The sequence below is a fragment of the Staurois parvus genome, unplaced genomic scaffold (genome assembly GCF_062004578.1).
Source record: "Staurois parvus isolate SC_StPar_1 unplaced genomic scaffold, SC_StPar_1.0 ptg001051l, whole genome shotgun sequence".
NCBI classification, from domain to species: domain Eukaryota; kingdom Metazoa; phylum Chordata; class Amphibia; order Anura; family Ranidae; genus Staurois; species Staurois parvus.
Window position 1 is genome coordinate 1,590,292 of NW_028318847.1, and position 26,333 is coordinate 1,616,624.

Consider the following 26,333-nt stretch of genomic DNA (forward strand, 5'->3'; position numbering starts at 1 on the left):
GGAGGGACTGCAGCACCAGCAACTTGGACAGGAGGATGTTCAGCTTTTGCACCGTCGGGTGCGTGCTCGCAAACTGTTGTCTCTTGGAAACGGATTCCAAGAAAGACTGCTGACGGAATCCGTGAAGAGGAGTAGCAGGAGAAGGAGCATCTGAACGAGCGGAAGATGCCAACGAGCGACAACTCCCCTCAGCAGAGGTGTTGGAGCCTTGACTGGCTGATAGAGGGCGATTGACGTCGGGTGACGGAGCAAGTAACGCAGCGGGTGATGGAGCGGGGGCTGGGGCAGGCAGAACCGCCGTATCTTTATCACGGTTTTCCCAGGCCACCAAATGGCGACGCTGCATATGCTGACGCAACGCTGTAGTCCCAACATGGGCCCCCTGGCCACGCTTGACTTTCTGGCCACATAGTCGACATACGGCTACGTTTACTTCCTCGGGCGGCTTGACGAAAAATTGCCACACCGCCGAGTAGGAAACTTTGCCCCCGATACTCCTCACTGGCTGACTGCTACTTCCCCCGTGCACACTGGCACCACTACTGGCCGTGGTGGTAGGCTGCAGTGGAGCTGGTGCTCTACTCCGTGGCCGTTTGCCTCCACTGACACTGCTGCGACCCTGCTGCCTCCTGGGCAACCCACCGACTGTTTTGCTCGCTGCCAAGCTGCCACCCTCTTCTCCTGATGATGCGGAAGCAATAGCCTGATGACGACGAGGCTGCCAAGTGCGATCAGCCTCATCATCATCAATTAGGGTCTCCACCTCACTACTAGCCCCCTCGGCTGCGTGTGGGTCAGGAGACAGACCTGTCTCTAGACCGGCTACCAAGCCACTCTCCTCGCCAGTACTTCTTCGCCTGGCTGCTGAAGAGGCGGACGTCTCCCCCCGTTCCTGACCGCCCTCTGTTAGCTCTTCCTCGCTGTACAGTGGGGCTGAGCCCACAGCATGCGATACTTCGCTTGGTGAGGGAACACCAAAGGACAGGGGCAGGTAGAGGACACGTGATTTCAGTGGGCTTGCTCCCGGGCCATGCCAACTAACGGTTGTGTCTGACGTACCCACCGACCGTTGACTGTAGGTGTCAGAGGTGACCTGGGAAGAGGAAGACGACCGAGCCAACCAATCGATGACGGCAGGGTTGTCGGTGGAGACACGACCGCTGGATGACACCGGGAGCACTGGCCTCTGGCTGCGACTAGTGCTGCCTCGACCCCTTCCTCTGCTGCCACGTCTGCTCGCTTCTAAAACATTGCCACTCCTCTGCATGTTGTCTGACATACTCTTTAATTCAACGATTCTGTGTCCCTGAGTAACAATTCTGTGTCTGTCCCTGAGTAACAATTCTGTGTCTGTCCCTGAGTAACAATTCTGTGTCCCTCAGTAACAATTCTGTGTCCCTCAGTAACAATTCTGTGTCCCTCAGTAACAATTCTGTGTCTGTCCCTCAGTAACAATTCTGTGTCCCTCAGTAACAATTCTGTGTCCCTCAGTAACAATTCTGTGTCTGTCCCTCAGTAACAATTCTGTGTCCCTCAGTAACAATTCTGTGTCCCTCAGTAACAATTCTGTGTCCCTCAGTAACAATTCTGTGTCTGTCCCTGAGTAACAATTCTGTGTCTGTCCCTGAGTAACAATTCTGTGTCTGTCCCTGAGTAACAATTCTGTGTCTGTCCCTCAGTAACAATTCTGTGTCTGTCCCTCAGTAACAATTCTGTGTCTGTCCCTCAGTAACAATTCTGTGTCCCTCAGTAACAATTCTGTGTCTGCCCCTGAGTAACAATTCTGTGTCTGCCCCTGAGTAACAATTCTGTGTCTGTCCCTGAGTAACAATTCTGTGTCCCTCAGTAACAATTCTGTGTCCCTGAGTAACAATTCTGTGTCTGTCCCTCAGTAACAATTCTGTGTCCCTCAGTAACAATTCTGTGTCCCTCAGTAACAATTCTGTGTCCCTCAGTAACAATTCTGTGTCTGTCCCTCAGTAACAATTCTGTGTCTGTCCCTCAGTAACAATTCTGTGTCCCTCAGTAACAATTCTGTGTCCCTCAGTAACAATTCTGTGTCTGTCCCTCAGTAACAATTCTCTGTCCCTCAGTAACAATTCTGTGTCCCTCAGTAACAATTCTGTGTCTGTCCCTGAGTAACAATTCTGTGTCTGTCCCCGAGTAACAATTCTGTGTCTGTCCCTGAGTAACAATTCTGTGTCTGTCCCTGAGTAACAATTCTGTGTCTGTCCCTGAGTAACAATTCTGTGTCCCTCAGTAACAATTCTGTGTCCCTCAGTAACAATTCTGTGTCCCTCAGTAACAATTCTGTGTCTGTCCTGGAATAACAATTCTGTGTCCCTAAGTAACGTTTCTGTGGCCCTAAGTAACGGTTCTGTGTCCCTAAGTAACAATTCTGTGGCCCTAAGTAACGTTTCTGTGGCCCTAAGTAACGGGTCTGTGGCCCTAAGTAACGTTTCTGTGTCCCTAAGTAACGTTTCTGTGTCCCTAAGTAACGTTTCTGTGGCCCTAAGTAACGATTCTGTGGCCCTAAGTAACGTTTCTGTGGCCCTAAGTAACGTTTCTGTGGCCCTAAGTAACGTTTCTGTGGCCCTAAGTAACGGGTCTGTGGCCCTAAGTAATGTTTGTGTCCCTAAGTAATGTTTCTGTGGCCCTAACTCTCTCCCTCAATACAGCCAGGTCTGCCTCTCTTGAATGAGTGGAGGCAAATGGAGAATTCTAAAATGGCCGCAATTTATAGCTCGACCATTACACAGTGCTGGCTGGCTGCTGATTGGCTAATGCGATCACATGTCATGAATGAATGCATTATGGGTCAGCGCGCCTTGTCTGCGCGCCTTCCCAGAGATCCCCGCTCCGTCGCCACACATTTCGCCGCCATTTTTGGAAAAATTTTGATTCGCGCATCCGAAGTCTGCTAATTTTCGGATTCGTCGCGAATCGAAATTTTCCTAATATTCGAAACGAATTCCACTTCGCCAAGTTCGATTCGCTCATCTCTAATTATAACCAGATGTGTTATCTTTCAAAAAATTATTTTTAGGAGATGAATTAGTAATACTACTGGGTGGATTACCCTTCACATTTTTTGTAGTGAGAGATTTTTTCAGGGAAGATTTTTTCTCATCACTCACCTCCTCAACAGAGGAGTTCCTTGAGTCACCATTACCACCGGAAACATCTTCTTGCCATTTATATACGTTATTAGATTTAAAATCCTGCATATCCCTACAATATTTCTTAATTTTTTTCTTTTGAGTGTCCTCATCTACCTTATTGATATGATCCTGAACTTGCTTCACTTTCTGTTTAAATTCATTGGATTCACTAAATGGTTGCATTTTCTCTTTCAAATTCAGAATCCTTTCTTCCAAACCCCTTAATTTCTTTTTCCTTCTCTGCACTATGAGTTCCATTAACTTTTTCTCCACATGATTGAAGAAAGAAAACCATTCATCATCTAATTCTTTTCCATAACTTCCTGGCCCGCCACTTTGTTTGCCTATCTATGTAAGACATGCTCAGACTAGGCAACTTTACCTGAGCAACTTCCTAGTTGTTGGAGATCCCGTTTGTTACTACTGTCTGAATCCTACATTGTCTACTCATGTACCAACCCCGGCTTCTTTCTCTGACCTTGCTTGTTTTCCGCCTGTCCTGACCTCGGCTTGCCTATCGGATTCCATTTGTCTCCTCCCTTTATACTCTGCTCCCATGAGCGGTCTTCTCAACCTCAGCTGGGTGTACCTGGTCCCAGCTTGCTGCAAATCCATCCCCACCATCAGGGGCTCTGGTGAACAAGCAGGTTGGGGCTTAGACTCCGCACCCTGGGGAACCCCAAGTTGAGGATCAATAAGAGCTCACTACCACAGGTGCTGACACGGTCAAACAGAAACTTGATTGGATTATGATAAATGATACACTTCTCTGACTTCTGGATGGCCCTCTTCTTTTTCTCTTATCTCTTTTCTTTCCTTCTTTCTTCTCTTTTTTTTTTTCATTGTATTGATTACTCTCCTCTTTGATTTTTTTGTTCAATTTTTTCGGTCTTCTTATTTTGTCAGATGACTATCTGAAACTGCCCAGGTTTACTGACCGATGGAATATGTTCTACCCTACTGGGGTTGTGTTCTCTTGTTTACAACATCATTGGTTGCTGTATTCTTATGTGCCTATATACTCTATGAATCTGTTTATTTGCCACAACTCACCATGTAGGTGGGCTATGTTTCCTATTTTTCTGTATACACTTCCTACAGTTTTTCAATAAAAATATTGAAATATAAACAAATAATGTCCATCACTTATGCCCTAAATATCTTTACCCTCTTAGGGTGAAAAATGTGCATTTCACTCCGTAAGCTGTGAATAGCATCCACAATTACACATGTGACCATGCTCCATCCACCACCTGTGTGCAAAACAAATCCAATGTGCTTGATCCCGTCCTCTTCAGGCATGCACCTTGCCCTGCATGTCTTGTAAATTGCTTCAAAATATGTAATCAGCGTGTTCAGTCTCCTCCCCAGTTCTTCATATGCTCTCAGTGATCATAAGAGAAAACACGCTCCCATAGTGCAGCAGTATTTAAAAGATCAATTTAATAATACAAATTGCACTTACATGAATGTAAGGTACAAACAGCCTTGTTCAACCAATTCTAAAATGGCCATTGCGGTACTTCCAGTTGCATCTGACGTCACATCCGCCTGACATGTTCCCCATAGGCATTCCCTTAACTACTTGTGTTGGGATCAATGCTCAAGAATTTAATACACACCAAATCCATGGGACCTTGACTCTGGAGGTGTTCCATGGGGCAGCTTTGGAGGGCAGAGTCTTCCTCTGAATGCAGCGGAGAGAGGAGTTACAATTTCTTTCAACTTCGGGCTGCATATACGGCTAGTAGAAATGATTACTAACTAACCTGAACTTTCTGTCACATCCCAAATGTCCATATTCATTATGTACTGTAACACTTTCAGCACTGTCCCTCTGTTTGTTGGGAAGTTACAGTTGTCATCATTTTTAGGGCTCATCTGAAGGGCCCCACCCCATCCAGCAATTGTAAACAATCCCACTCTTTGTGAACTAGTCAAGCTTCCTTCTGTGGCTAGTAGAAGCTCTTGTCAACCATTCCCCAAGGCTTTCAAAGTCAAACAGCAGAGAGGATCTTCTGCTTGGTCTTTCCTCAAGTCTTTCTTGGAGAAAGTAGACAGACACTAATTCCTTACCTGGGTTAGGTTGCAGTAAAGCTTTGGGATGCCAGCAGTGGTGACTTCGATGGCTTTGGCCTCTTTTGTCCCTTTGGCAGTGTACTCAATTTCTTGACACAAAGCTTGGAGTGCTTCTGAATTCAATTGAGTCAACTCATCCTTAGGAGTCTTCTAGTTATAGGGTTTTCTTGACAGAGCATCAGTGTCCCTATTCCCAGCTCCAGGGTGGTAGTTCAAACTGAAACGGATCCAACACAGTAACACCAACCATCAGTGTCCAGTAGCATCCAGTTTGGCCATGGTAAGAACATATGTAAGTGGATTGTTATCTGTTTTAACCTCAGATTCTGCCTTGTACAAGTATTGTTTTATCTTGTCCACAATAGCCCACTTCACTTCCTGTTTGACTTTGTGGCATCCAGTTAAACTCAAAGAACCACACCGGGCAAATACAGTAACAGCAGTTTTCTCACAATTGTCAGGCTGCATGGGGATCTGATAGTACCCGCTTCTAATATTCAACACGCTGAACCTTTTGGCCCCCAATAGACATTGCAGAGTCTATTAAAATAGTGGTGCCATGGTTGTTTTACTTTGTCTTTTTAAGGTTCTTTGCGGCAAAAGCAAGGAAGTATAAAAAAACTTCTGTCTTGTATTAATGCTTTACTAAACAAAATAAAAACGCTGCATTACATTACATTACATCTAGTTTATATAGCGCCAAAGGGTTTGCTCAGCGCTATTCAATAGAGGGGTGGACAATACATGAAACATTACAGCACCTACAAGCAGCACACGAGGGGTTATAGGGCCCTACTCTTTCGAGCTTACAATCTAGGAGGGAGGGGGTAGTGGTACAGGAGGAAGTGGCTGTGGGGGATGGAGTGGTAGGAGGAATGAAGGAGAGCAGCAGTTAGGTGAGGGTGGGGTAGGCTTCCCTGAAGAGGTGGGTTTTCAGGGAGCGCCTGAAGGTGAGGAGGGAAGGTGACAGTCTGATGGATTGGGGTAGTGAGTTCCAGAGGATGGGGGAGGACCTGGAGAAGTCTTGTAGACGTGCGTGTGAGGAGGAGACCAGGGAGCAAGATAGAAGGAGGTCCTGTGAAAACCCAGCTGCACATACAACTACAGAAAAAACAATTCATGGAATACAAAATATCACAAAATATGCATACAATATACACATGCACAAGCTATCTATCCTTCCCAGCAAAATAAGTATAGATAATGTATGCAAGAGGGATACACTAAAAGTTACTTGGGTTGTAGATTTAGTGTCATCCTCAGGCAACGTTCCTATTTTTGGTCTTTTTCTATGATGGAGTCATCTTCCAGGATCCAGGATCTCTTCCAGACTGCTTTGAGTTCTGCAAAACTACTCTTGCTTCCTTTTGTTCAGAACAAGTTCTTTGTTCCCTCCCCCTACTTCCTGCCACCATCACTTCCTGTAGCATGAACCAAACCAACAAATTACTTAGCATATGAATAGGGCTAGCTTTTGAAAACAATAATCAATAATACTGTGCACATTGACAGGAACTTTCCCAGGAGTTCTCTGTAGAAACTTCATTGAAGCTACTTCTGGGGTCAATTCAAAACCTGAATATTCACCCTGTGGCCCACCCTCAGGAGTAACCTAAGGACTGGGTTGATCTCAATTCAATTTGAATAAAGCCGCAAACACATTATTTCACCTGGCTGCAAAATCTTTTATGTCTTGTCAAACTTCCATAGCTTTCCCACTTCTTCAGCTGAGGTCTTCTGCTCTTGAACCAAACATAGCATGGTATGTACAATTTCAGAAGAGGCATTAAACTCTGAAACAAGGGAATTGACTAACCTTAGGACCAAGTCAGTGTTCTTCCCCACTATTGGGGGACCAAATTCAAGCTTGAATGAGAATGATCATAGCAGAGCTTCTTAGTCCCTATACCCTCTATCAAATCTATGGACAAACCCCCACTGATAGCACTACCCCCAGAGGAGTGGCTGAATTGTTTTGTGATTCTGCTGCAAACCTAAAGATGACACACCTCGCTCGCCCTGCACTTATTGACTGACCTTGAGGCATTTCAAATAATTTGTTAGGCCAAGCATAGCCTAAGAGAAGAGAGAGCTAGAAAATCTATTTATCTGGATCAGACCCAGCCAAGATGGCAGCCCCCTGCACTTTAAAGTAGAGATAAGCATTGCAAAGTGATTTCTTTTAAGATGACTGCTGCACTTCTGCAATAATGATTATTCATTTTAATACTGTCCTCACTGCAGAAGGATAATACAGCAGCAACAAAGGAAGAAGTTTTGCAGCAGTTATCAGCTACAGCCCAGGTTACAAAACAATCTCATGTACCTTGTGAAAACTTTGGCTGACTGTTCTGTGAGGTATAGGATGCATTGGAGTGGACTGTCATTCTTTTTGTTCCATCCTTCTGCCTTTCGTCTCTCCATAAATTTAACTTGCATGCTGTGCTGAGTCAGTCACTTAAGTTTGTGAAGCTCTCACCTTCTTTCTGCCTGAAAGCAGTTGAACTGTGCTTGCATTTCTAAATACTCCTTTAAGACTATGACCAGTTTATAATGAATCAACCATTTTAAACAATGTAATATCCTGTCTAAAAACCAAGCACTGCAAATTGGCTTTTGTTAACTTTGTTAATCAGAAAACCCTTCTCCATGTTCCCATGCTGTCCCCAATATTCTCCTAAATCCAGTGCTAGCAGCTTTCTTCAAGAAAAAGGGCAAATCTGCATTTTGCCCATTCGGTGCATGGCAGGAGGGGAGGGAAAACCTGGAGTTCCACATTAAAGCAAAATTAGCTCAGTTAACAGGTGTTCATAGCTAAATTCCAAAGTCAGCAAGATCCCAATATATGCAATAAACTTAAGGAATCAAACATGGATAGTAGAAAGGTAAAAAGTGAAGCTGCATTGAGTATGAATAGTAAAAAGTCAAATAAGGTATTTACAATTCACTTGAGGTGTAAAATAATAATGTGATGTTTTTCTGCTTGAAATGGTTACAGATATAAGCACAAATAAAATAGGGATTGCAATTACAAGAGAATGACAGATAACAATAACATTATAAAATGAAAGAACAGGCATCAGAATGCTTGCTACATGATGTAGGTGATCCAATCACATAAGGAACGAAAATTCTTAAGCTAGATATCCAGACTGTGTTTGTGTGCTTATGTTTATTTAGGCTGTATTCATTTTACGAACTACTTTACTTTTTTCCAAATTTAGGTAGTGTCTGGGTCTTTAAGATATACAAAGAATATGAAGGACAATGTGACAAGGATCTTTATTTATTTGCTTTTGGAATCCTGCTATGTGAATATGTGCTGATCGGATTAGCCCTGCTTTGTCCATGTTTCTGCGGTACTCCTAGAGCATATTTTTATGAGAGGTAATATATCTAAATGTATTTTTAATGTAAATTTAGAAAATGAGTCAGAAAAGTAAAATCAAAAACACTCACATAGTATAAAGACAGTTAAAAACTTAAAGTAAAAGTAAATCTTGGATAGAGTAAGCAAGGGTTAAACCCTTTGCCATTTGTTTACCCTCTGTGTCTCATTGGAGAGATTTGCCTTCACATCCTGTCCCACAACAGAAAGCAAGAGGAATTCCCCCCGAAATAAGGGAAATACCTTGTTGTCACCAGGGTCACCAGAACCAGTGACCCTGGAAAATTTCCCTTCTATTCCTGTTCTGGACCCAACTCATAATTTGGGATTCTGTTTCACAGTGACAATGGTCATCAGGGCAAATAGACGTGGCAAATCTCTCCAATGGGAGCACAGTTTACACTCTGGCTCCTCTTCTCTGTGTGCCATCATAGGATTCTTTCCATTGGAGCGCACTTGTGTGCTTTCTCCTGAGCCAGGCTGTGAACAACCAAAGGCACATACAGCGCAACTTGGCTTCCCAAGAAGGGAGTTTGGGTTGAAGGTGTTTTCCCACTTTTGTTTACAACAAGAAAACAGGAGTGTGGGATCCTCATTAATATGACAGTAATCATCAAAATATCAAAATCAAATAGCAATATAAAAAAAGCACACTTACAGTTAAAATTCTTGGAAACCAGAGGTTTGAAAAACATCAAAACATGTTACCACCCCCTCTTTCCACCAGTACATAGAGGTCACTGTTAATCATTAGGTAGTGGCACAGGATGCTGTTTATTGGTGGTCTTTTTGATAGCTGTCAGAGCTACTCCCTGTGATGTTGGCTAGCAAAACTGGAGCTGCCATTCCTGCACCTGCCTTGCTTTGTCTCCATCTTGGTGATTCCTACCAACTATGCTGATTTTCAAGAATTTTAACTGGAAGCGTGCTTTTTTCTTTTAACCACTTGCCCTCGAGAGGATTTACCCCTTTCCTGACCAGGCCATTTTTTGTGATATGGCGCTGCGTTACTTTAACTGACAATTGGGCGTTCATGCAACACTGCACCAGAATTAAATTTATGTCCTTTTTTTCCCCACAAATAGAGCTTTCTTTCGGTGATATTTGATTACATCTGCATGTTCTATTTTTTGTGCTATAAAAAAAAGAAAACGACAATTTTGAAAAAACCTTATATCTTTTACTTTTTGCAATTAAACATGTCCAGTAAAAAAATAAAAAAAATAATATTCATCATAAACGTAGGCCAAAATGTATTCTGCTACATGTCTCTGCTAAAAAAAAATTCCAAAACGTGTAAACTAATTGGTTTACATGAAAGTAACTTATAGTGGGACTGCGGGACTGTGGCAGGCATTCTGACACTGGGGGGGAACTTACTGTTACTGACATCAACAGTGACATTAATACAGTGATCAGTGCTAATAAAAAGCACTGACACTGTACTAATGACACTGGGCAGGATCAAAGGGTTAACTGTGTGCTGTTTTACTATGTGGGCTGTGTGCTTGTTTCACTGTAAGCACACTGCTTTGTATTGCTCTGCTATGCAGAGCAATACAAAGCAGTGTGCAGGAGCTGACAGGGGAGAGATCTGTATTATTTACATACAGGTCTCTCCCACAGTCGGAGATCACCGGGTTCCGGCGGGGAATCACCGGCCGGGACCCGGTGATTGACAGCAGAAGCCGCGAATGGCAGTCCCCTACTCAGAACTGCAAAATCACATGTACAGTATATACGTGATTGTGTGCAGCCGTGCCACCCTGTAGCAGTATTTCTGCTATAGGGTGGCGTGGAAGTGGTTAATCAATGATTACTGTCATGCTAATGAAGATCATGCGCTCCTGTTCTTTGAGCTGCTTTGGATCATCCCAGATCTCCCCTGGAAACTGCAGGACCCTCTTATTAGATGTCTCCTGATCATCCTTCTGATCTGATTGATGCTTTGAAATTGGACTTTGAAAGCTGGGCCTTATAGTGTGCTTTGCTGGTTTGTGGATTTACTTTAACTTTTGTGTACATGTTACACTATATGGCCTATATGATTTTATTTATGCATGTCTACTATATCATCTACTATATATTAAATTCATTGTAATAAACCCTTACACCTTTTAATTTATCTGATATTGTTGATCTGTATTTTTGGTGCCAGGATAGTCCCATCTTTTGAATTTGAATAAAAGTTTACAGTGTATAATAGGGATGGTGAGGTCTTGGAATAATTTCCTCTGGTTACATCACTTGATTTAAAATAGGGGTTGTAATGAAAACAGAAGGTTTTATCTAAAATGTAATTATCATGCCAATGAGGGGACTGGGGAGGTACTAGGTAATGCAAAATAGAAGCAGATTAAATTTCAGCTTTAATGAGCATTGTACGTTTTTTCTGTTTTGCCAAACAAAAGAGAATCTTGATTGAGGGTCTCAACCTTCCTCACACTACTAGAGCATCTGTATTTATTGCTGCCTGGGAGGGGGACTGTGGAATTTCTCCTATCTTCCTGTTCTGTCTGACATCTGTCAAATAGACAGGAAGTAGGGAGTTTTTTTTCCCATCTTCCAATTCTGTCTGACTACTGTCAAATAGATAGCAAGTAGAGAGAAATCTGGTAAATGAGAGAAAGTCGGGAAACCCTTTTCCACCCAGTCCAGGCTTAAAATTTTTTTCCAAGATAAGGCAGGGGCGAGGTGTTGAATATGTATTCTCTATCAAAAGAAATTAAGTCTTTAGTGGAGCCAAATATCTTGGGTTCAGTGGCTATTCAAAAAGCGTGGGGCTTCTCAAAAAATGGCTCCCCCAAACTGAATAGTCTATATATCATTGCACCAGAAAGAGTGCAAAACAAGTGATTAAAAAATCCAAAAATTATTTATTGGTTCAGTAGATGTCTACAGAAAGGACAACAGCCAACACAATTCATGGGTCCATATATCCCACCTTTCCAATTAGGCCTTGAGTTCAGTAAAATAGTTTTGGGACTCAGTAAGAAATCAGTCCCTGATGAAAGTACCATTTCTGTGTGGAAAGTCAGACATCACCAGGATAAGAGAATCAATGAATCATCAGTGAAAAAAAAATATTGTCATGTACTGGGCTTTAATGTGAAAATATTTATCACAAATTTCAAATGTATCCTTTTCAATGTCAGAGAGACTTTCCTCCTGTTTGGTTAAGGAATTAGGAGATTTAAAAATTTCAAATTTGTTATGAATGCACAATTTTCACATATTTAATTGATATTTGATTACATCGTACATTGTACAGACATTTACATTCTGAACATTTTTACGATGCAGATATTTTTCACTGGTGGTGATAATGTAAATGATAACTTGAATTATGTGATAAAGCATAATTAATAACAAAAGTAATGGAAAGCTTTCAAGGAGTTGTGCAACAATCCTTTTATTAGTATAGTGACAGCTAATAAGGGGGGCAGGGGATAAGATATTTAGAAAATATAATGGACAGGAGTGCATAAAACATCTAGCACTTGCTCTTAAAAATATTTGAACATATAATATTAAACACAGAAAACATTAATATAAGATTTTTGTACTACTGTAAAATTTCTGAGGGACATGGATATATAGCAATTCTTAGACATTTAGGTTATAGTGCCACCTTCAGGAGGCTTGGACACTGGCAAACAAAAAAGCTGTTGATCAGCCAGGTATAACCCCTCCCACTGCCATCATGCTTCAGATTTTTTTTTTTGAAAAGCAGCATTGGGAGTAGATCAGAAACACACTCCAAGAAACACTCCAAAAAACACACTCCAAGAAACAGATTTTATGTTAAGTTATATAACCCCACCTCCAACCGTCATGCCTTAGTTTTTGAGAAAATCTTGGGTCATTGTGCCAATAAATAAGGTAGTTAAAAACATAATATTTACTAGAGAAAAGGCCAAAGCCAAGGATTTGTGGAAAGATAGGTTGGGAAAACAAAGTATGTCCAGAGCAAAATACCAACCAATTAGCAGCTGGAGACTTAAATATAACATCCTTAACCCTTGACTCAAGGGAGATCTATAATATGAATGATATGGCAACCCTCTCAGCAGCAAACCTATATAGAGAGATGGAAGAAAAGCCTTAAGCTGGAAAAAGGAAGGGTAGTATCCAAAAATCCCCTTAATGGAAGAGTGGGGTGATCCAGAACACCTATATAACAGGGATAGGCAGGGTGAGTATATATTGTAGCAAACATTAGTGTACAAGGACATCAGGACAAGCAGGATGAAAATTAGTTCTTCCAATTCACACCCAAACATGTTTCAGGTTTGTGGTAGCCACACCAAAACCTATCTGATCAAACACTAAATACAATAATCATTAAAGTTAGTCCTGTGAAGGGCAGAATTCTCTGCAGAGGAGACAAGGGAATTAATCTATTTATTAGCACTAGGGATAATTAGTTTGACAGTGTGTCAGGGATACCACAGGCATCTAGCAAGGGTGATCAGATCAGTGAGCTGTACCTTAATGAATTAGGAATCGGACTGACTAAGGAAATGACGTACTACCAACACCAACATCAGTAAATCATAAACAATGCAAGTGATAAATAAACGTGACAGTGCAAAAACCCCAAATAATAGCCTAACTAAATACAAAATGGAGGGAACACATATGAGTAGGACAAGATCAGGACAGGGATAGTAGACAAGGGGAGCAGGGAGCCAGGTACTGGGAGCAGGGCAGGGAGCAAGTCACAGGAGCAGGTCTCAGAGTCAGGCACAAGGATCAGAAACAAGGATCAAGCTCAGGCAGGGACAAGGCTTGCAGGAAGAATACTGAAGGACTGAACCTCAGTTATGGGCAGGATTATATACCTCCCAACAGTCCACGTCAGGTGCAGCCTAATTACTCGGACAGTCCAGCTGCTGGAAGACACCCACTGGTGACCACTAGAACTGCGCCCTTTGACTCTGGGAAGCACAGTGCCACCAGCAGGTGACCCAGGTGATGACACAAGTCCTGACACAGTGTGTAGGAAGAGGATCTATCCTCTAGTAAGTAGGCCCCACTAAGGTCTCCAGACCTACACTATCTCACTTAGGGGAACTCTGCAGCCAGGTAACAGTGTGTCCTACAGGCTGACCTTCCAGGGAGATAAAAGGCTTTCTTAGATATATACTTCCTTACAAGGAAGAAAGGAAGTGCTCCTGCGTGTGTGACCTTCATAGTCCAAAATGAGGAATATCAGATGAAGGGATCCAGAAACAAAACTTTGATAGCGTGAAGGAAACCGTATAAACATGAATGTCACACCCAATACTGTCCAGCGTAGGGAGTCAGTCAGCTCAGACATAAGTCAGATTTCTTCGTTTTGTGGGAGATAACATGGCAGCCTGAAATCCAGTGGAGGTCAGATTAAATGACTGAGCAGAATCCCCGACAATTTATCTTTTTTTTGTTGAAGAAAAAAATTAGAATTAAAATGGCTAGCAAAAAATATCATTTTTCTCAGCTGAGCTGAGGAAAAGACTTCTAATCTCCTAGGACACTATAAAAAACTGAGGCATGACAGTTGAATGCTGGGTTTTTGTGGAGGATGGCTTAAAGCAGTATTAAAACTAAAAGCAGTATTATATTGCAGCTTACCAATTCTTAGATGTGCTGGCTGTATTAATTTCCTTTTCTAGGTTTTCTTACTTCTATTTTCATCTGGTGATCTGGCTATTAAGTCTGCTGTTTTTCAACAGAAAAGCTCTCTTGCAGTTACAGGGAGTAGACAGACCATTTAACACTGAGAGGGGTGCTACAATTATCAGCTTTTATTTATTTATGTAACACTTTTATCCCAAAATGAAAAAAGCCTGTTTACTGTAATTGATTATAAACTATTAGCTATATCTTGGCTTCAACTTGAAATTGCAAGTAAATCTGCTAGTACATCTATCACTCCTCTCCCCCCAGACTGACAATGCTGCTGTCCAAATCTGCTCCCTGTGCTCATTCATCCAGAGTGATGTCTGTATAATACAGGTGGTGTGCTACTGGCCAGATCACTAGGGGAAAGCAAACGAATAAAAACTTAAAAAAGAAAACTAAAACAGCCACTACACCCAATTGCTAAACTGCAATATATTAAATTGTATGCTTTGGGTTTATTACTGCTTTAAATTTTTTTTTTTGCCAGTGGCTAAACCTCCTGGCTTAGTATATAGGAATTACTACATTTCTGTGTCCCTCGATGGATGCTAAAAAAATTATATTTTATGAAAACCCAATAACTTCTAAATTTGAAATCCTCTCTAAGGTACACAAAGCCAAACTAAACCTTCTAGGACAACACCCAATCCAGTTTTGAATTTTGTAGTAAACATATCAATTATTATTTTTAATAATTTGACTACTTTTTTGTAGGATATACTACAGTTAAGGATTAGTGAACTGGGCAAAGCTTGGTTTGCTGGACAATCAGCGAACCCGGTAGAAAGTCTGTGAAGCCCAAACATAGCCCTAACCCCCACTGAAGTCTAAGGGAGGGGAATCTTGTAGCTTTTTCCTGCCTTTTTCAAGATCAGCAGGCACATAATAGTCTGTTCTGACTGGGTGAAAATACAGTAGCACCATGTGGCAGAGACTTTTTCTCTTTCCCTTTACTTCCTCCTTCCCAGTTCCTAGACACAGACAGCAGGAGCAGGAAGTGATGTACATAATTATACATAAAACTGTGATATTAGCAGCTAACAGTAGAAGGTAGTAGATCCCTAAAATAGTTTACATATTCACTTGTTCATTAGGTGAAATACTACATACTTTACATTTTATCATTTCAATTAATGCTCTTCTTTCACTGTGTTTCAGATTTGAGTGAGAAGTGCAAAATAATAAAGTAATCTGTGAAACAAGATCTGTGGCGATCATATAATAAAGGAAACTGAAAAGAAAATAACAGCGAAAATCAGAATGATCACAATTTGTGTGGATAAGCATTTCTGTTAGCAGATATGTAAATGTGTTTTAATTGCTGCTGAATCGTGTATGTTTTTTTGACATTATGCTCAGTAATTCATGGTCTGTATAAGACTTTATAGCCTAAAACACAATTAAAAAAATATAAATGTGACCATATGAATGACACTATACTATTAATTAAAATTATATATAAAAAAAACCTCTGCGCTACAGAGAATATATGTGCAAAATGATATATGCCCACAAATATTCACCACTTTCTAACCACAAACAAAAAATATGTGAACATAGAAAATATATAAAGGGAGAAAGATAGGTGCAGCGCTTTGAATCAGAGTGCAAAAAGAATGCTTTGTAAAGGTATATATGCATATAAATACTCAAGAAAATAGGTACAATAGTAAACAGTGCGCCAAACAATAGGAATGTTAAAGCACACACACAGTCCACATCCCAAGTCAATGGTTGTAGAAGGGGTGAAAAAATCCTAGGAGCGAATAGAGTGCGCACTCACCAGAAGTGCGTATAAAATACGCATGTAGAGAGGTATACTCTTCAGAATGTCTCTGGCATCAAAGCTCTGGTCAGATCGCACTCCACACCATCCTCTGTCTCACCGCGACGAGCAGTAACCAAGGTTCATCAAACAGTATGGGCGTCAAAGATACTCCTTAGTCCAAATAGGCACTGTGGGAGATGGTGCTCTCAAGGAGAGCCCAATAAAGGACGCCACATAGTGTAATGCTGTTTGACTTATGTTTATTCAGTCAAAGCAAATACAAAAAATTACTGACCATAAAATGTTGGCCTGTGTCTTGGGATGTGGACTGTGTGTGTGCTTTAACATTCCTATTGTTTGGCGCACTGTTTACTATTGTACCTATTTTCTTGAGTATTTATATGCATATATACCTTTACAGAGCATTCTTTTTGCACTCTGATTCAAAGCGCTGCACCTATCTTTCTCCCTTTATTTGATCATTGTAAGGTTTTTTGGTTACCTTTTTCGGTGTTCTAGCTGCTTATACAAACATGCTTGTAGCGCTCACTATACTTTTGTTACACCATAGAAAATATATAACAAATCACTGCTGCCACCTTATAAGCAATCCAAAAATGATTAATATGTGAAAATTCAAGATGTATTCACCCAAAAAAAAAAAACCATCCCAAACTTCACAGCAACTCTGTGATCATTTAAGGGGTAGTCCTAGCCACCATGCCAGGCCTCCTGCCTGGGGATTGGCCAGGTTCCTACAAACATGCAAATCCAGTCCTCCTCCCCTCTTCTAGAAAGTTCCAGAAGTTTCTAGAAGGGTGGGAGAGCTCCAGAAGCCATGACCTTTAGAGCCTCCCTAACCTGAAGTGACCTCACTGACTCATTCCCAGGCTGACTCATACCTAGGCTTCTAGCAAGCCTTTAATCACAATAATCCTACCTAAACTAGAGAGTGCTACATCCACCTCCTACTAGCAAACAGCCATGTCCTCACTGGCTGGGGAACAAAAAAGGGTTGTATACAAATACTTTTGTATCAAAAATATAGAATATGTACAGTCTAAATATACACAGTGGTAACATTAGCATATGTGCAGCCTAACTACAGCTCCCTGTAGCTAGCAATATGACCAAAAACATTAGTACAACAATACATACTGCATGAAATTGATCAACTCCTTCTAGAAAGAAGCCATCAATAGCAAAGAAAAAAAAAACATTAAATTGTTGAGCAGGAGGACAGCTGTCCACAATGAACCTGCAGTCCACAATGAAACAGTAGGAGGGAGAAAAACACAAACCTATGCTCTAACTAATGGACTAAAGTATTTCCATCCACAGGGGGTTATTATACTGCAGACAGAAGAGAACATTATAGGGCACTTCAGTATTTGTCTCTAGACAAAGAAAATTTAAGGAGGAGCCCCTCTTGGCAAAATATCAACCCTAGGCTTCACCCAGGGATCTTCTTCAGAACTGATCTGGAGAGGAATGGATGATGTGAGTTTGTCCTAGTCCATATTTTCACAAGAAAAGAAAGCCCGTTGGGCTGGAATCCTGCATCAGCCTTTTTTTTACTTTAACAGCCTCCGGACAGCAATTGAGTAACTGCGAGTTGGATGCCCAGCTTTAAAGATCATCATGTGGTCCTTGTAAATAGCACACTCCAGGCTCCATTCCTGGGTGATGTCCTGGAATCTAACCGAGATCTCTTGGTTGTGAGACCCCTGCAAAGGCTTGGGAACATGCATGTAGGCTAGTTCAGTCGTCCTTTGTGGTCTTGAGGTTTCAACAATGTCCATCACATCCTGTGGGACATAAGGGTAGTCCAATCCCCACTCAAGTGCAACCCTCTTTTGGATTTCTCTCTGGAATTGTGAGAATCTAGGGAGCTCCCGTTTCCTGTCTTGTCCAGGATGCACACAGGATTGTGTAGAATTAAGTATCCATTGCTTAAAGAAAGAGGTCTGGGCCCTGGTCTTAGCCCCCGGGGGGGGGGGGGGGGTCCCAATTGAACCTGGGGTGGAACTTGGGCTGACTCTAGCTGCTCTACTCTCCAAAGTCCTCCAGCTAATTCTGGGGTGGTAGAACTTCCTGACGGTCCCGTCAGTGATTCATATCCTTCTGGATTGTCCCCCCAGTCCCGTTCCTCCTCTGAGTGACTCTGGGGACCACTCACCACAGTCTGCCTCTAGGAGCCCAAACTCTGCCTACAGTCTGGGTGATTCCCAGTCTACCCCTCCACCACTGCCACTCCCCACTGGCTCACCTGCAGGCAAGCCGTCCTTACAGCTTAGCTCCTTCCAGGTGGTACTGACAAGATGTGCAGGTGAGGCTGGCTTCTCTCTGGTTCCTGCTGGGCAGCACTGGTGCGCACCAACCCTTCAGCAGCATCACCAGGTGAACAACAAGTAGAGGCGGGCTCCACCTCCAACGTAGGTAATCTACGCAGGGGAATCTCTGTCCTGTGACTCATCCCTGCTCTCAGCATCTGTCTCCAAACTTCTTCTGGCCTTTTGAGACTTCCTCACTGGCTGCTCTGTACATAGTTCTGACTGCAGGTCCACACTGTAGGTGCTGGTTGCCAGATTGCTGGATGTCAGCTTTATCAGCGGCTCCCTTGATCCAAGTGCTGACCAGAGTGGTGGTTCTCCTGAAGCTGGGGCAGATCAAACACAGTCTCTCAACTCCCTCAATCAGACCTAGGGTGAATCCCTCTCGGTGCTCAAGACACACTGTGGTATCCACCAGGGTCATCACCGGCATCTCCAGCAAGAAAAACGTTGGGAACACCTGTACACCACCATCCATCTTGCTCCTCTCACTCACGCTGGGTGTAATGGGCGGACTTAAGGGTGTGGCCCACACTCAGGCTTGTTGGCATCAGCGGTACTGTTATGCAGGATTTTCGCATACTTGTGTTAACTTCTGCTCCACCGAGTGGGAGTGTGCTGATTGGGTTGCAGGCTTAAAAAGCACTGTTTCCGGACAAGAACACAAGGAAAGGATCATGGCTCAACATGATACTTGGCCCCAGCCACTTTGGATAATTGGGTATTGGCAATAGCGATGGCGGTGGTAGTTGCTAAGAGCAACAGTAAAGGGCATGACACACTCCCCACTGTAATTAGCAGGATATATTAGCACAGAGTCCCGAGTCCCAGCCACTGTTGGGCAGCTGGACATTTGTAATCCACGAAATGATAGACTGTCCCGGTTGCTCCGGGCAACAGCAAGCAGGATCACATAGTTCTTACTGACTTCAGCAGGGTTTAAAGCAAGAAAGACATAAGCCTCAGTTGTTGGGCAGCTGAGTATTTGTAATCCACATGAACACAGCAGCTCGCCATGGTTGCTACGGGCGATGACATGTAGGGTAACAGCACATGCTTCACTGACATAAGCAGGTGAACAATTAGCACAGTCAACTCCAGCCACCTGTTGAGCAGCAGGAAGACTTTTACACAGGCCTGACATGGTTGCCATGGGAGACAGCATGGATATCGGCACTTGAAAAACACAGCAACAATCAGTACCAGGAGCACAGCAAAACTCCACTTTCCCGCTTGATTTCTTGGCACTCTTTTGGCTCTGGCTTCTGGTTGCCGGTTGCTAGGGGCAATGGCTTTGCAGGTTGCTATAGGGAAATCCCAGAATACAAGCCCCCACATGTAGAGCTACCCTTTTGAGGGCCGCTGAATTTTTGGGTCCTCGCTAAGCTCTTCACAGCCAGACAACACACACTTTCTACACTTTCATGGGGTCTAGGGGTATATGGGATGCCCAATGGAACTGTACAGCTTTGGAGGACAAATCAGCAGCACAGAGTTTTTGCAAATGTAAACACAGGTACATGAAGATCTATGATAGGGCAGGGATCAATCAGCAGATCCAGGCCAAACATCACTGGCCTGAATCTGCTGATTGACCAGTGCAGCACCAAATCACGGCACCGCCGGGTAGGCACACATGTGCATGTGCACCCCCGTTCCGCGATCATGGCAGGAGCGCGAACCACGTATATATATACGTGATTTTGCACACAGAGTCTGCCCTGTAGCAGTAATTCTGCTATAGGGCGGAGCTAAAGCTGATAAAAAGTGATAAGTGGAGTTCAGCTTCAAATTGTTTAGTGTATGTAAATCTGCTAGTCCAGCTAACATTACCTAACATTACCCTCCCAATAGAATGACAACGCTGCTGTCCTAAGGTGTTTTTGTTGCTCCTCTATTCAGAGTGTAGGCACTCTAATACAGGAAAGGTGTTACTGGCCAGATCACCGGGTAAAACCAGAAAAGAAGCCTAAAAAAAAAATGAAAGCAGTCACCACATCTAATGATCGGTAAGCTGCGATATATTACATTTTTTGGTTTTGGGTTTAATATTGCTTTAAGGTTTAATGCATATCTAAAACCAAGAACAAGTATGTAATATGTTGCAGCATACCTGACCTTAGATGCGGGGGCTGAATTTGTTTTCATGTTTAAGGGTCTACGTATAAAACGTTTGACACATTAGACACATCTTCACAGTTATTTGCTTCATACTATTATTTCCTAGGATTGTAAGTGCCATCTAGCGGCACTAAAGTGCAGTTTTTGTGATTGAGGTATTTCAGGAAAATACTTTATTATTACCACTAGGTGGTGCTGATGATCCTAGGAAATGAACGTATTAAGCAATTTACAGGGAAGAATCGTTGCACTTGTGCTAATGATTGACACATTCGCACAGCAACATTTTTGTACATAGTCCCCTAAGTGCTAACTTATAGAGTTAGGTCTCGTTCACACCTGACTGTTTTTCCAACTCTTGCCAAATGCCCCTATAGAGTTTGATAAGCGTTGGTCCGGCGTTTGTGGAGCATTTTTAACGCTCCGCAAACACTCCGCAAATGGCGCATGCGTGGTTTAGCGGCGGTTGCTAGGCGATGGCCAAGCGTTAAAAACACCCCACAAACGCCTATAATGAAGTTTGAATGGTGTTAACGCTCCGCAAACGTCCCGCAAACGCGTTGCAACTGCACTGCAAACGCCAGCCGGGTGTTTGCGGAGCGGCACCATAGACTTGAATAGGAGGCTTCAATTCCTTCTGACTCGACCAGAGGAGTCTGTTTTCCTGCGACGCAACGTGACGCTAACGCTCCCGTTTGAACAGCACCATGTGCTGCAATGTGCAGAATTTTCCCAGGCGTTTGGGAAACGGTAAAAACATTTCCCAAATGCCTGTCTGCCGCTTGCTAACAAGGCTAGTGCAAACGTAGCCTTAGTTTAGAAGGGGTTCAATTCTAAGAGAGTACTTAAATATTAACTGTTGATTTAGGGGTTTGGTTAATTTTTCGTAGATCAGACGAGGCGATTGTTAAGTGTTAAGTGAAGATAAGCGAATCTGCCCAGGTTTGATTTGACAAGGGTTCAGCAAATCCTGTCTGAAATTCGGTGAGCCCAAACTTATTGGCAAATCCTATTAAAGTTTATATTGGGCTAATAGGTAAGCTATTGTCAGAAAGGCATCTAGTCAATGCCACGGTAATGTACCATGTACCAACACAAAAGAAATAAAACGTACAGAGAGTCCTTTTTATGTGGTTTCAACACATTGACTCTGACACAAATCCTTTAAATTGCAGTATATGCTTGGGGAATGTCATAAAGCTCTGTGTGATGTTACTGTGGAAAGTACACATAAATTCAATGAGAGCATAGTCTGGTAGCACATTTGGCCATGGATCTGTTTTTTATTCTTTTACATTTAGCTTGGGTTATATACAGCAGCAGCACCCCGATTTGATTAATTGCAGTAAAACTATCCTGCTGCTGGACAATTTCTATTAACCTGTTATTAAAGTGCAATTTTATCTTTTCACAAAAAAATTAAAAGGTGAACTGAGACACGGGGGGAGATTTACTAAAACTGGGGCATTCAAAATCTTGGTGTAACCAATCAGCTTCCAGGTTGTTTTTGTCAAAGCTTAAAGTGGTTGTAAAGTCTATGCATGAAGGTAAAATACCTTCTCTGTGCAGCAGTGCCCCCAGCCCCCCTAATACTCACCTAAGCCCCCCTTTGATCCAGCGATGTTCACTGGAGTCTCGGCTACCCCGGGACTCCCTCTCCTCATTGGCTGAGACAGCAGCGGGAGCCATTGGCTCCCGCTGTTTTCGTGCACAGCCAGTGAGCCAATGAGAAAAAGAGAGGGGGTGATGCCAAGCTGCGGCTCCGTGTGCAAATGGACACATGGAGCAGCAGGTGCCCCCATAGGAAGCTGCTTGTTGTGGGGGCACCCGACAGGATGGAGGGGCCAGGAGAGCCTGCAGGGGACCCAAGAAGAGGAGGATCTGGGCTGCAAAACCACTACACACAGCAGGTAATGGTAGACATGTTTTTAAATTTTTTTTAAAATGTAAGTCTTTAGTTTTGTTTAATTGAACAAGCTGAAAGTGTTATTCAACCCACAACAGTAAAATCAGTCTGTATATGCAATAAAGCATGCTTGTTATAATCACTTTAGAACCTAAGGGGTTAATGCTCTGCATTGTGTAAAAACAATGTTTGATCTAATGTTCTCTGATCCTCCCCTTCCACATTCCATTTCATCTTCCTTAGACCCATCTCCCTGCTGCCATTTACATCCAAACCCCTCGAGCGCTTAGTCTATAATCGCCTAAGCTCCCACCTCAACGACAACAACCTCCTTGATCCCCTGCAGTCTGGCTTCCATCCCCTACACTCCACCAAAACCGCCCTTCTCAAACTCACCAATGACCTGCTAACCGCCAAAGCTAATGGCCACTACTCAGTCCTCCTACTCCTCGACCTCTCCGCGGCCTTTGACACAGTTGACCACCCCTTCCTCCTTAAAAAACTATACTCCTTTGGCATCAGAGACTCCGCTCTCTCCTGGCTCCTCCTATCTATCCCAGCGCTCCTTCAGTGTTACCTATAACGCTGCCACCTCCCCCTCTCTCCCCCTCTCTGTTGGGGTCCCCCAAGGTTCTGTCCTCGGGCCCCTTCTCTTCTCCATCTACACCTCCTCCCTTGGCCAACTGATAAACTCCCACGGCTTCAACTACCACCTCAATGCCGATGACACACAAATCTACCTCTCTACCCCTCGCCTCACCCCTTCAGTCTCCGCCCGAATCACCTGCCTACTAAACAACATATCAGACTGAATGTCACTCCACTTTCTCAAATTAAACCTTTCCAAAACCGAGCTCCTAGTTTTCCCCCCAGCCGGCGCCCCCCCCTATCCTCTCCATCACGACCAATAAAGCCACCATCAGTCCCACCCCGCAAGCCAAAGTTCTAGACGTCACTCTAGACTCCAATCTGTCCTTCCAGCCCCATGTCCAATCGCTGGCAAATTCATGCAGGCTCCACCTCCGCAACATCTCCAAAATACATTGGTTCCTAACCCCAGACACTACTAAATAACTCATTCACTCCCTTATTATCTCACGACTCGACTACTGTAACTCCCTCCTCAAAGGCCTAACTCATCACAGACTATCCCTGCTTCAGTCTATCCTGAACGCAGTGGCCAGACTCATCCACCTTACCAACCGCTCCGTATCCGCCACCCCCCTCTGTCATTCCTTCCACTGGCTTCCGATTGCCCAACGCATAAAATTCAAACTACTAACTTTGACGTACAAAGCTATTCATAATACTGCCCCAAACTACCTCACCGACCTGATATCCAAATACCACCCAACACGTACTCTTCGCTCCTCACAAGACCTCCTACTCTCTAGCTCCCTGGTCTCCTCCTCCCATGCCCGACTCCAGGACTTCTCCAGGTCTTCCCCATGCTCTGGAACTCACTACCCTAATCCATCAGACTATCACCTACCCTCCTCACCTTTAGGCGCACTCTGAAAACCCATCTCTTCAGGGAAGCCTACCCCGCCCTCAACTAACAGCTGATTTCCTCCACTCCTCCTACTACTCCATCCCCCACAGCCATTTCCTCCTGTACCACTATCCCCTCCCTCCTAGATTGTAAGCTCCAAGGAGCAGGGCCCTCAAACCCCTCGTGTATTGTATTGTTACTGTATTGTCTCATGTACTGTCTCCCACTATAATGTACAGCGCTGAGCAAACCTTCTGGCGCTATATAAATACTGTATAATAATAATAATAATAATCTTCTGATAGAATACTGCCTTGGGGACTCTCTGCACATGCTCAGTTTGGTGTGTACTTCTATCTCATAGGGTAGTGAGAGGAGAATGAAAACTCCTCTTACAACCTTTAACCAATGCTCAGCTGGACACTGATAGAAGTCACAAGTCTGCTCTAAGTGCTGATGAGAAAAGGTATTTTGAAGTTTATATTTATTAAAATAATTGCATTTCCATTTTCTGTGTCCTGTGGAAGACCAGATATAGTGAATGCAGAGTCCTGGGTTTAGTAACATTTGAAGTTAGAAGCTGATTGGCTATCTTATAGGTAATTGATACAAATTCACGTTTAAAAGATATTGTGGATAAAGGGGTTTTATGTTCATTACAAGAGTTGAAGAGTAAGAAGGGAATATTTTCTACACTAGATGAGTGGAGATATGGTCAAATAAGAAATTTTGTTGCAAAGCTCCCACAACCACTAAGAACAGAGGAAGAAAAGCATCCTATGGAACAACTGTTGAGTATAAACAGAACACAAAAACATATCACCTCCAAGATATACAGAACTTTTACTGAAATAGAGGGATTGGTACTCTTAAAGTTTTTGGAGAATGGGAAATAGAGCTTGGAACAAAAGTTAATGAGCAGCAAAAAAGTAAAATGTTTAGTTTGACACATAGGTGGTGAATATGAATATAGTTGAAATGAACTATAAATGTTTGGTAAGATGGTATATTACACCTAATGTGATGCATAAACTAAGGCCACATACCTCACCCCAGTGTTGGAGGGGATGCGGGAGTAAGGGCACAATGGCACATATTTGGTGGGAGTGACCCAAAATACAGGAGTTTTGGAGAGAGATACATGCAAGAGATTCAGAAAATAAGTGTGCAGTTGGACCCATGGGTTTGCCTATTTTATAAATTGGAGCTTTCAGCGAAGCAATATAAAAATATGATATTGTTCCATCTCTTAAATGCGGCCAAAAGCCTTATTCCTAATATTGGCAAGCAGCAGAACCAAAAATAAAAGACTGGATGGACAGAGTTGAGTATATACATAGGATGGAAGAATTATACCATATTGATGAGGACAAAACGGAAAAATTTAAGATGACTGGGGAAGGATGGTATATTTTCAAAAAAACAAAAAGATTTTTAGAAGTGGTTGGAGTATTGGGGAATAAATGTAAAGGAAAAGAAACATGAACCTGGAAAAGATAGAAAAGAAAGAAGAAAAGACAAGGTGGGGTATTGGTAAGAAAAATTAACAAAACGAAGAAGTAAATGGAAGAACTTGGATGACGAGATGAGGGGGGTGGGAAGGGGGGTGGGGGTCTTAAGCAGAGGGATAAGGGAAGAAATTAAGTAAAGATTTATGTATTGTATGACGTTGGTAAGAAATGGGTTTGTAATTTTAAAAAACAATAAAGATATAATTACAAAAAAAGAAGCTGATTGGCTACCTGCTTGCACCAGATTTTGAGTGCACCAGTTTTAGTAAATCCCCCCCAGTACGATATCCCCACCCCCTACCTCCATGCTGAATTTACTGTACCTATGTGGATGATGTGTGTCAGTTCACCTTTTCATTTTTTGTGATAAGGTAAATTTATAAGTTAAGAATGAATAGATACCAGATGCTACGACAGTTTTATTGAACAAGACTAGGCTAAAATGTAATAGAGACATACAGGTCCTTTCACTGGAAAATGCAGGGATTACAGATGATAAATCGGTGTGAAATTGTCCAGCAGATGGGCAGTTTTAAATGCAGATAATTGGCCTAACTAGTGTATGCCTAACTTTTATTTTTACTGTAGAAATAGAGGGGTGTGATGTATGTGAAGTGGTTTAGATGCACACATTTTTGCATATGATTTACTTGTTGCTGATCAAAACAAAGGACCATATTTCACCCGTTAACATGCTTTTCCAAACATCTTGCTGGAGGATCAGAAGGAGTCAGTGGGCTGTGATCCTTTCTTTCATTAGCAAAAAGTGAATGCTCTTTGAACACCCCAAACCAATATATTACTAAAGGATAGAAAACTGGTTAAAATATCATATTCAGAGAGTAGTGGTTAATGATTCATACTCTGAATGGTCTAGGGTTGTCAGTGGTGTACCCCAAGGTTCAGT

At 42.7% G+C, this 26,333-nt stretch overlaps 1 protein-coding gene across 2 annotated transcripts in view; it reads left to right on the forward strand.

Annotated features, from left to right (window-relative positions):
* LOC149440815 (transmembrane protein 272-like) overlaps window positions 1-15,720 on the forward strand; it is a 91,176-nt gene extending 75,456 nt beyond the window's left edge. For both annotated transcript variants that reach the window (XM_089658115.1, XM_089658116.1), the window contains exons 5-6: window positions 8,465-8,627; window positions 15,454-15,720. In XM_089658115.1, the coding sequence (XP_089514241.1) occupies window positions 8,465-8,627; window positions 15,454-15,463 (173 nt within the window). In that variant the 3' untranslated portion in view covers window positions 15,464-15,720. The remainder of the gene's footprint in view (window positions 1-8,464; window positions 8,628-15,453) is intronic.
* Window positions 15,721-26,333: the final 10,613 nt, after the last annotated feature.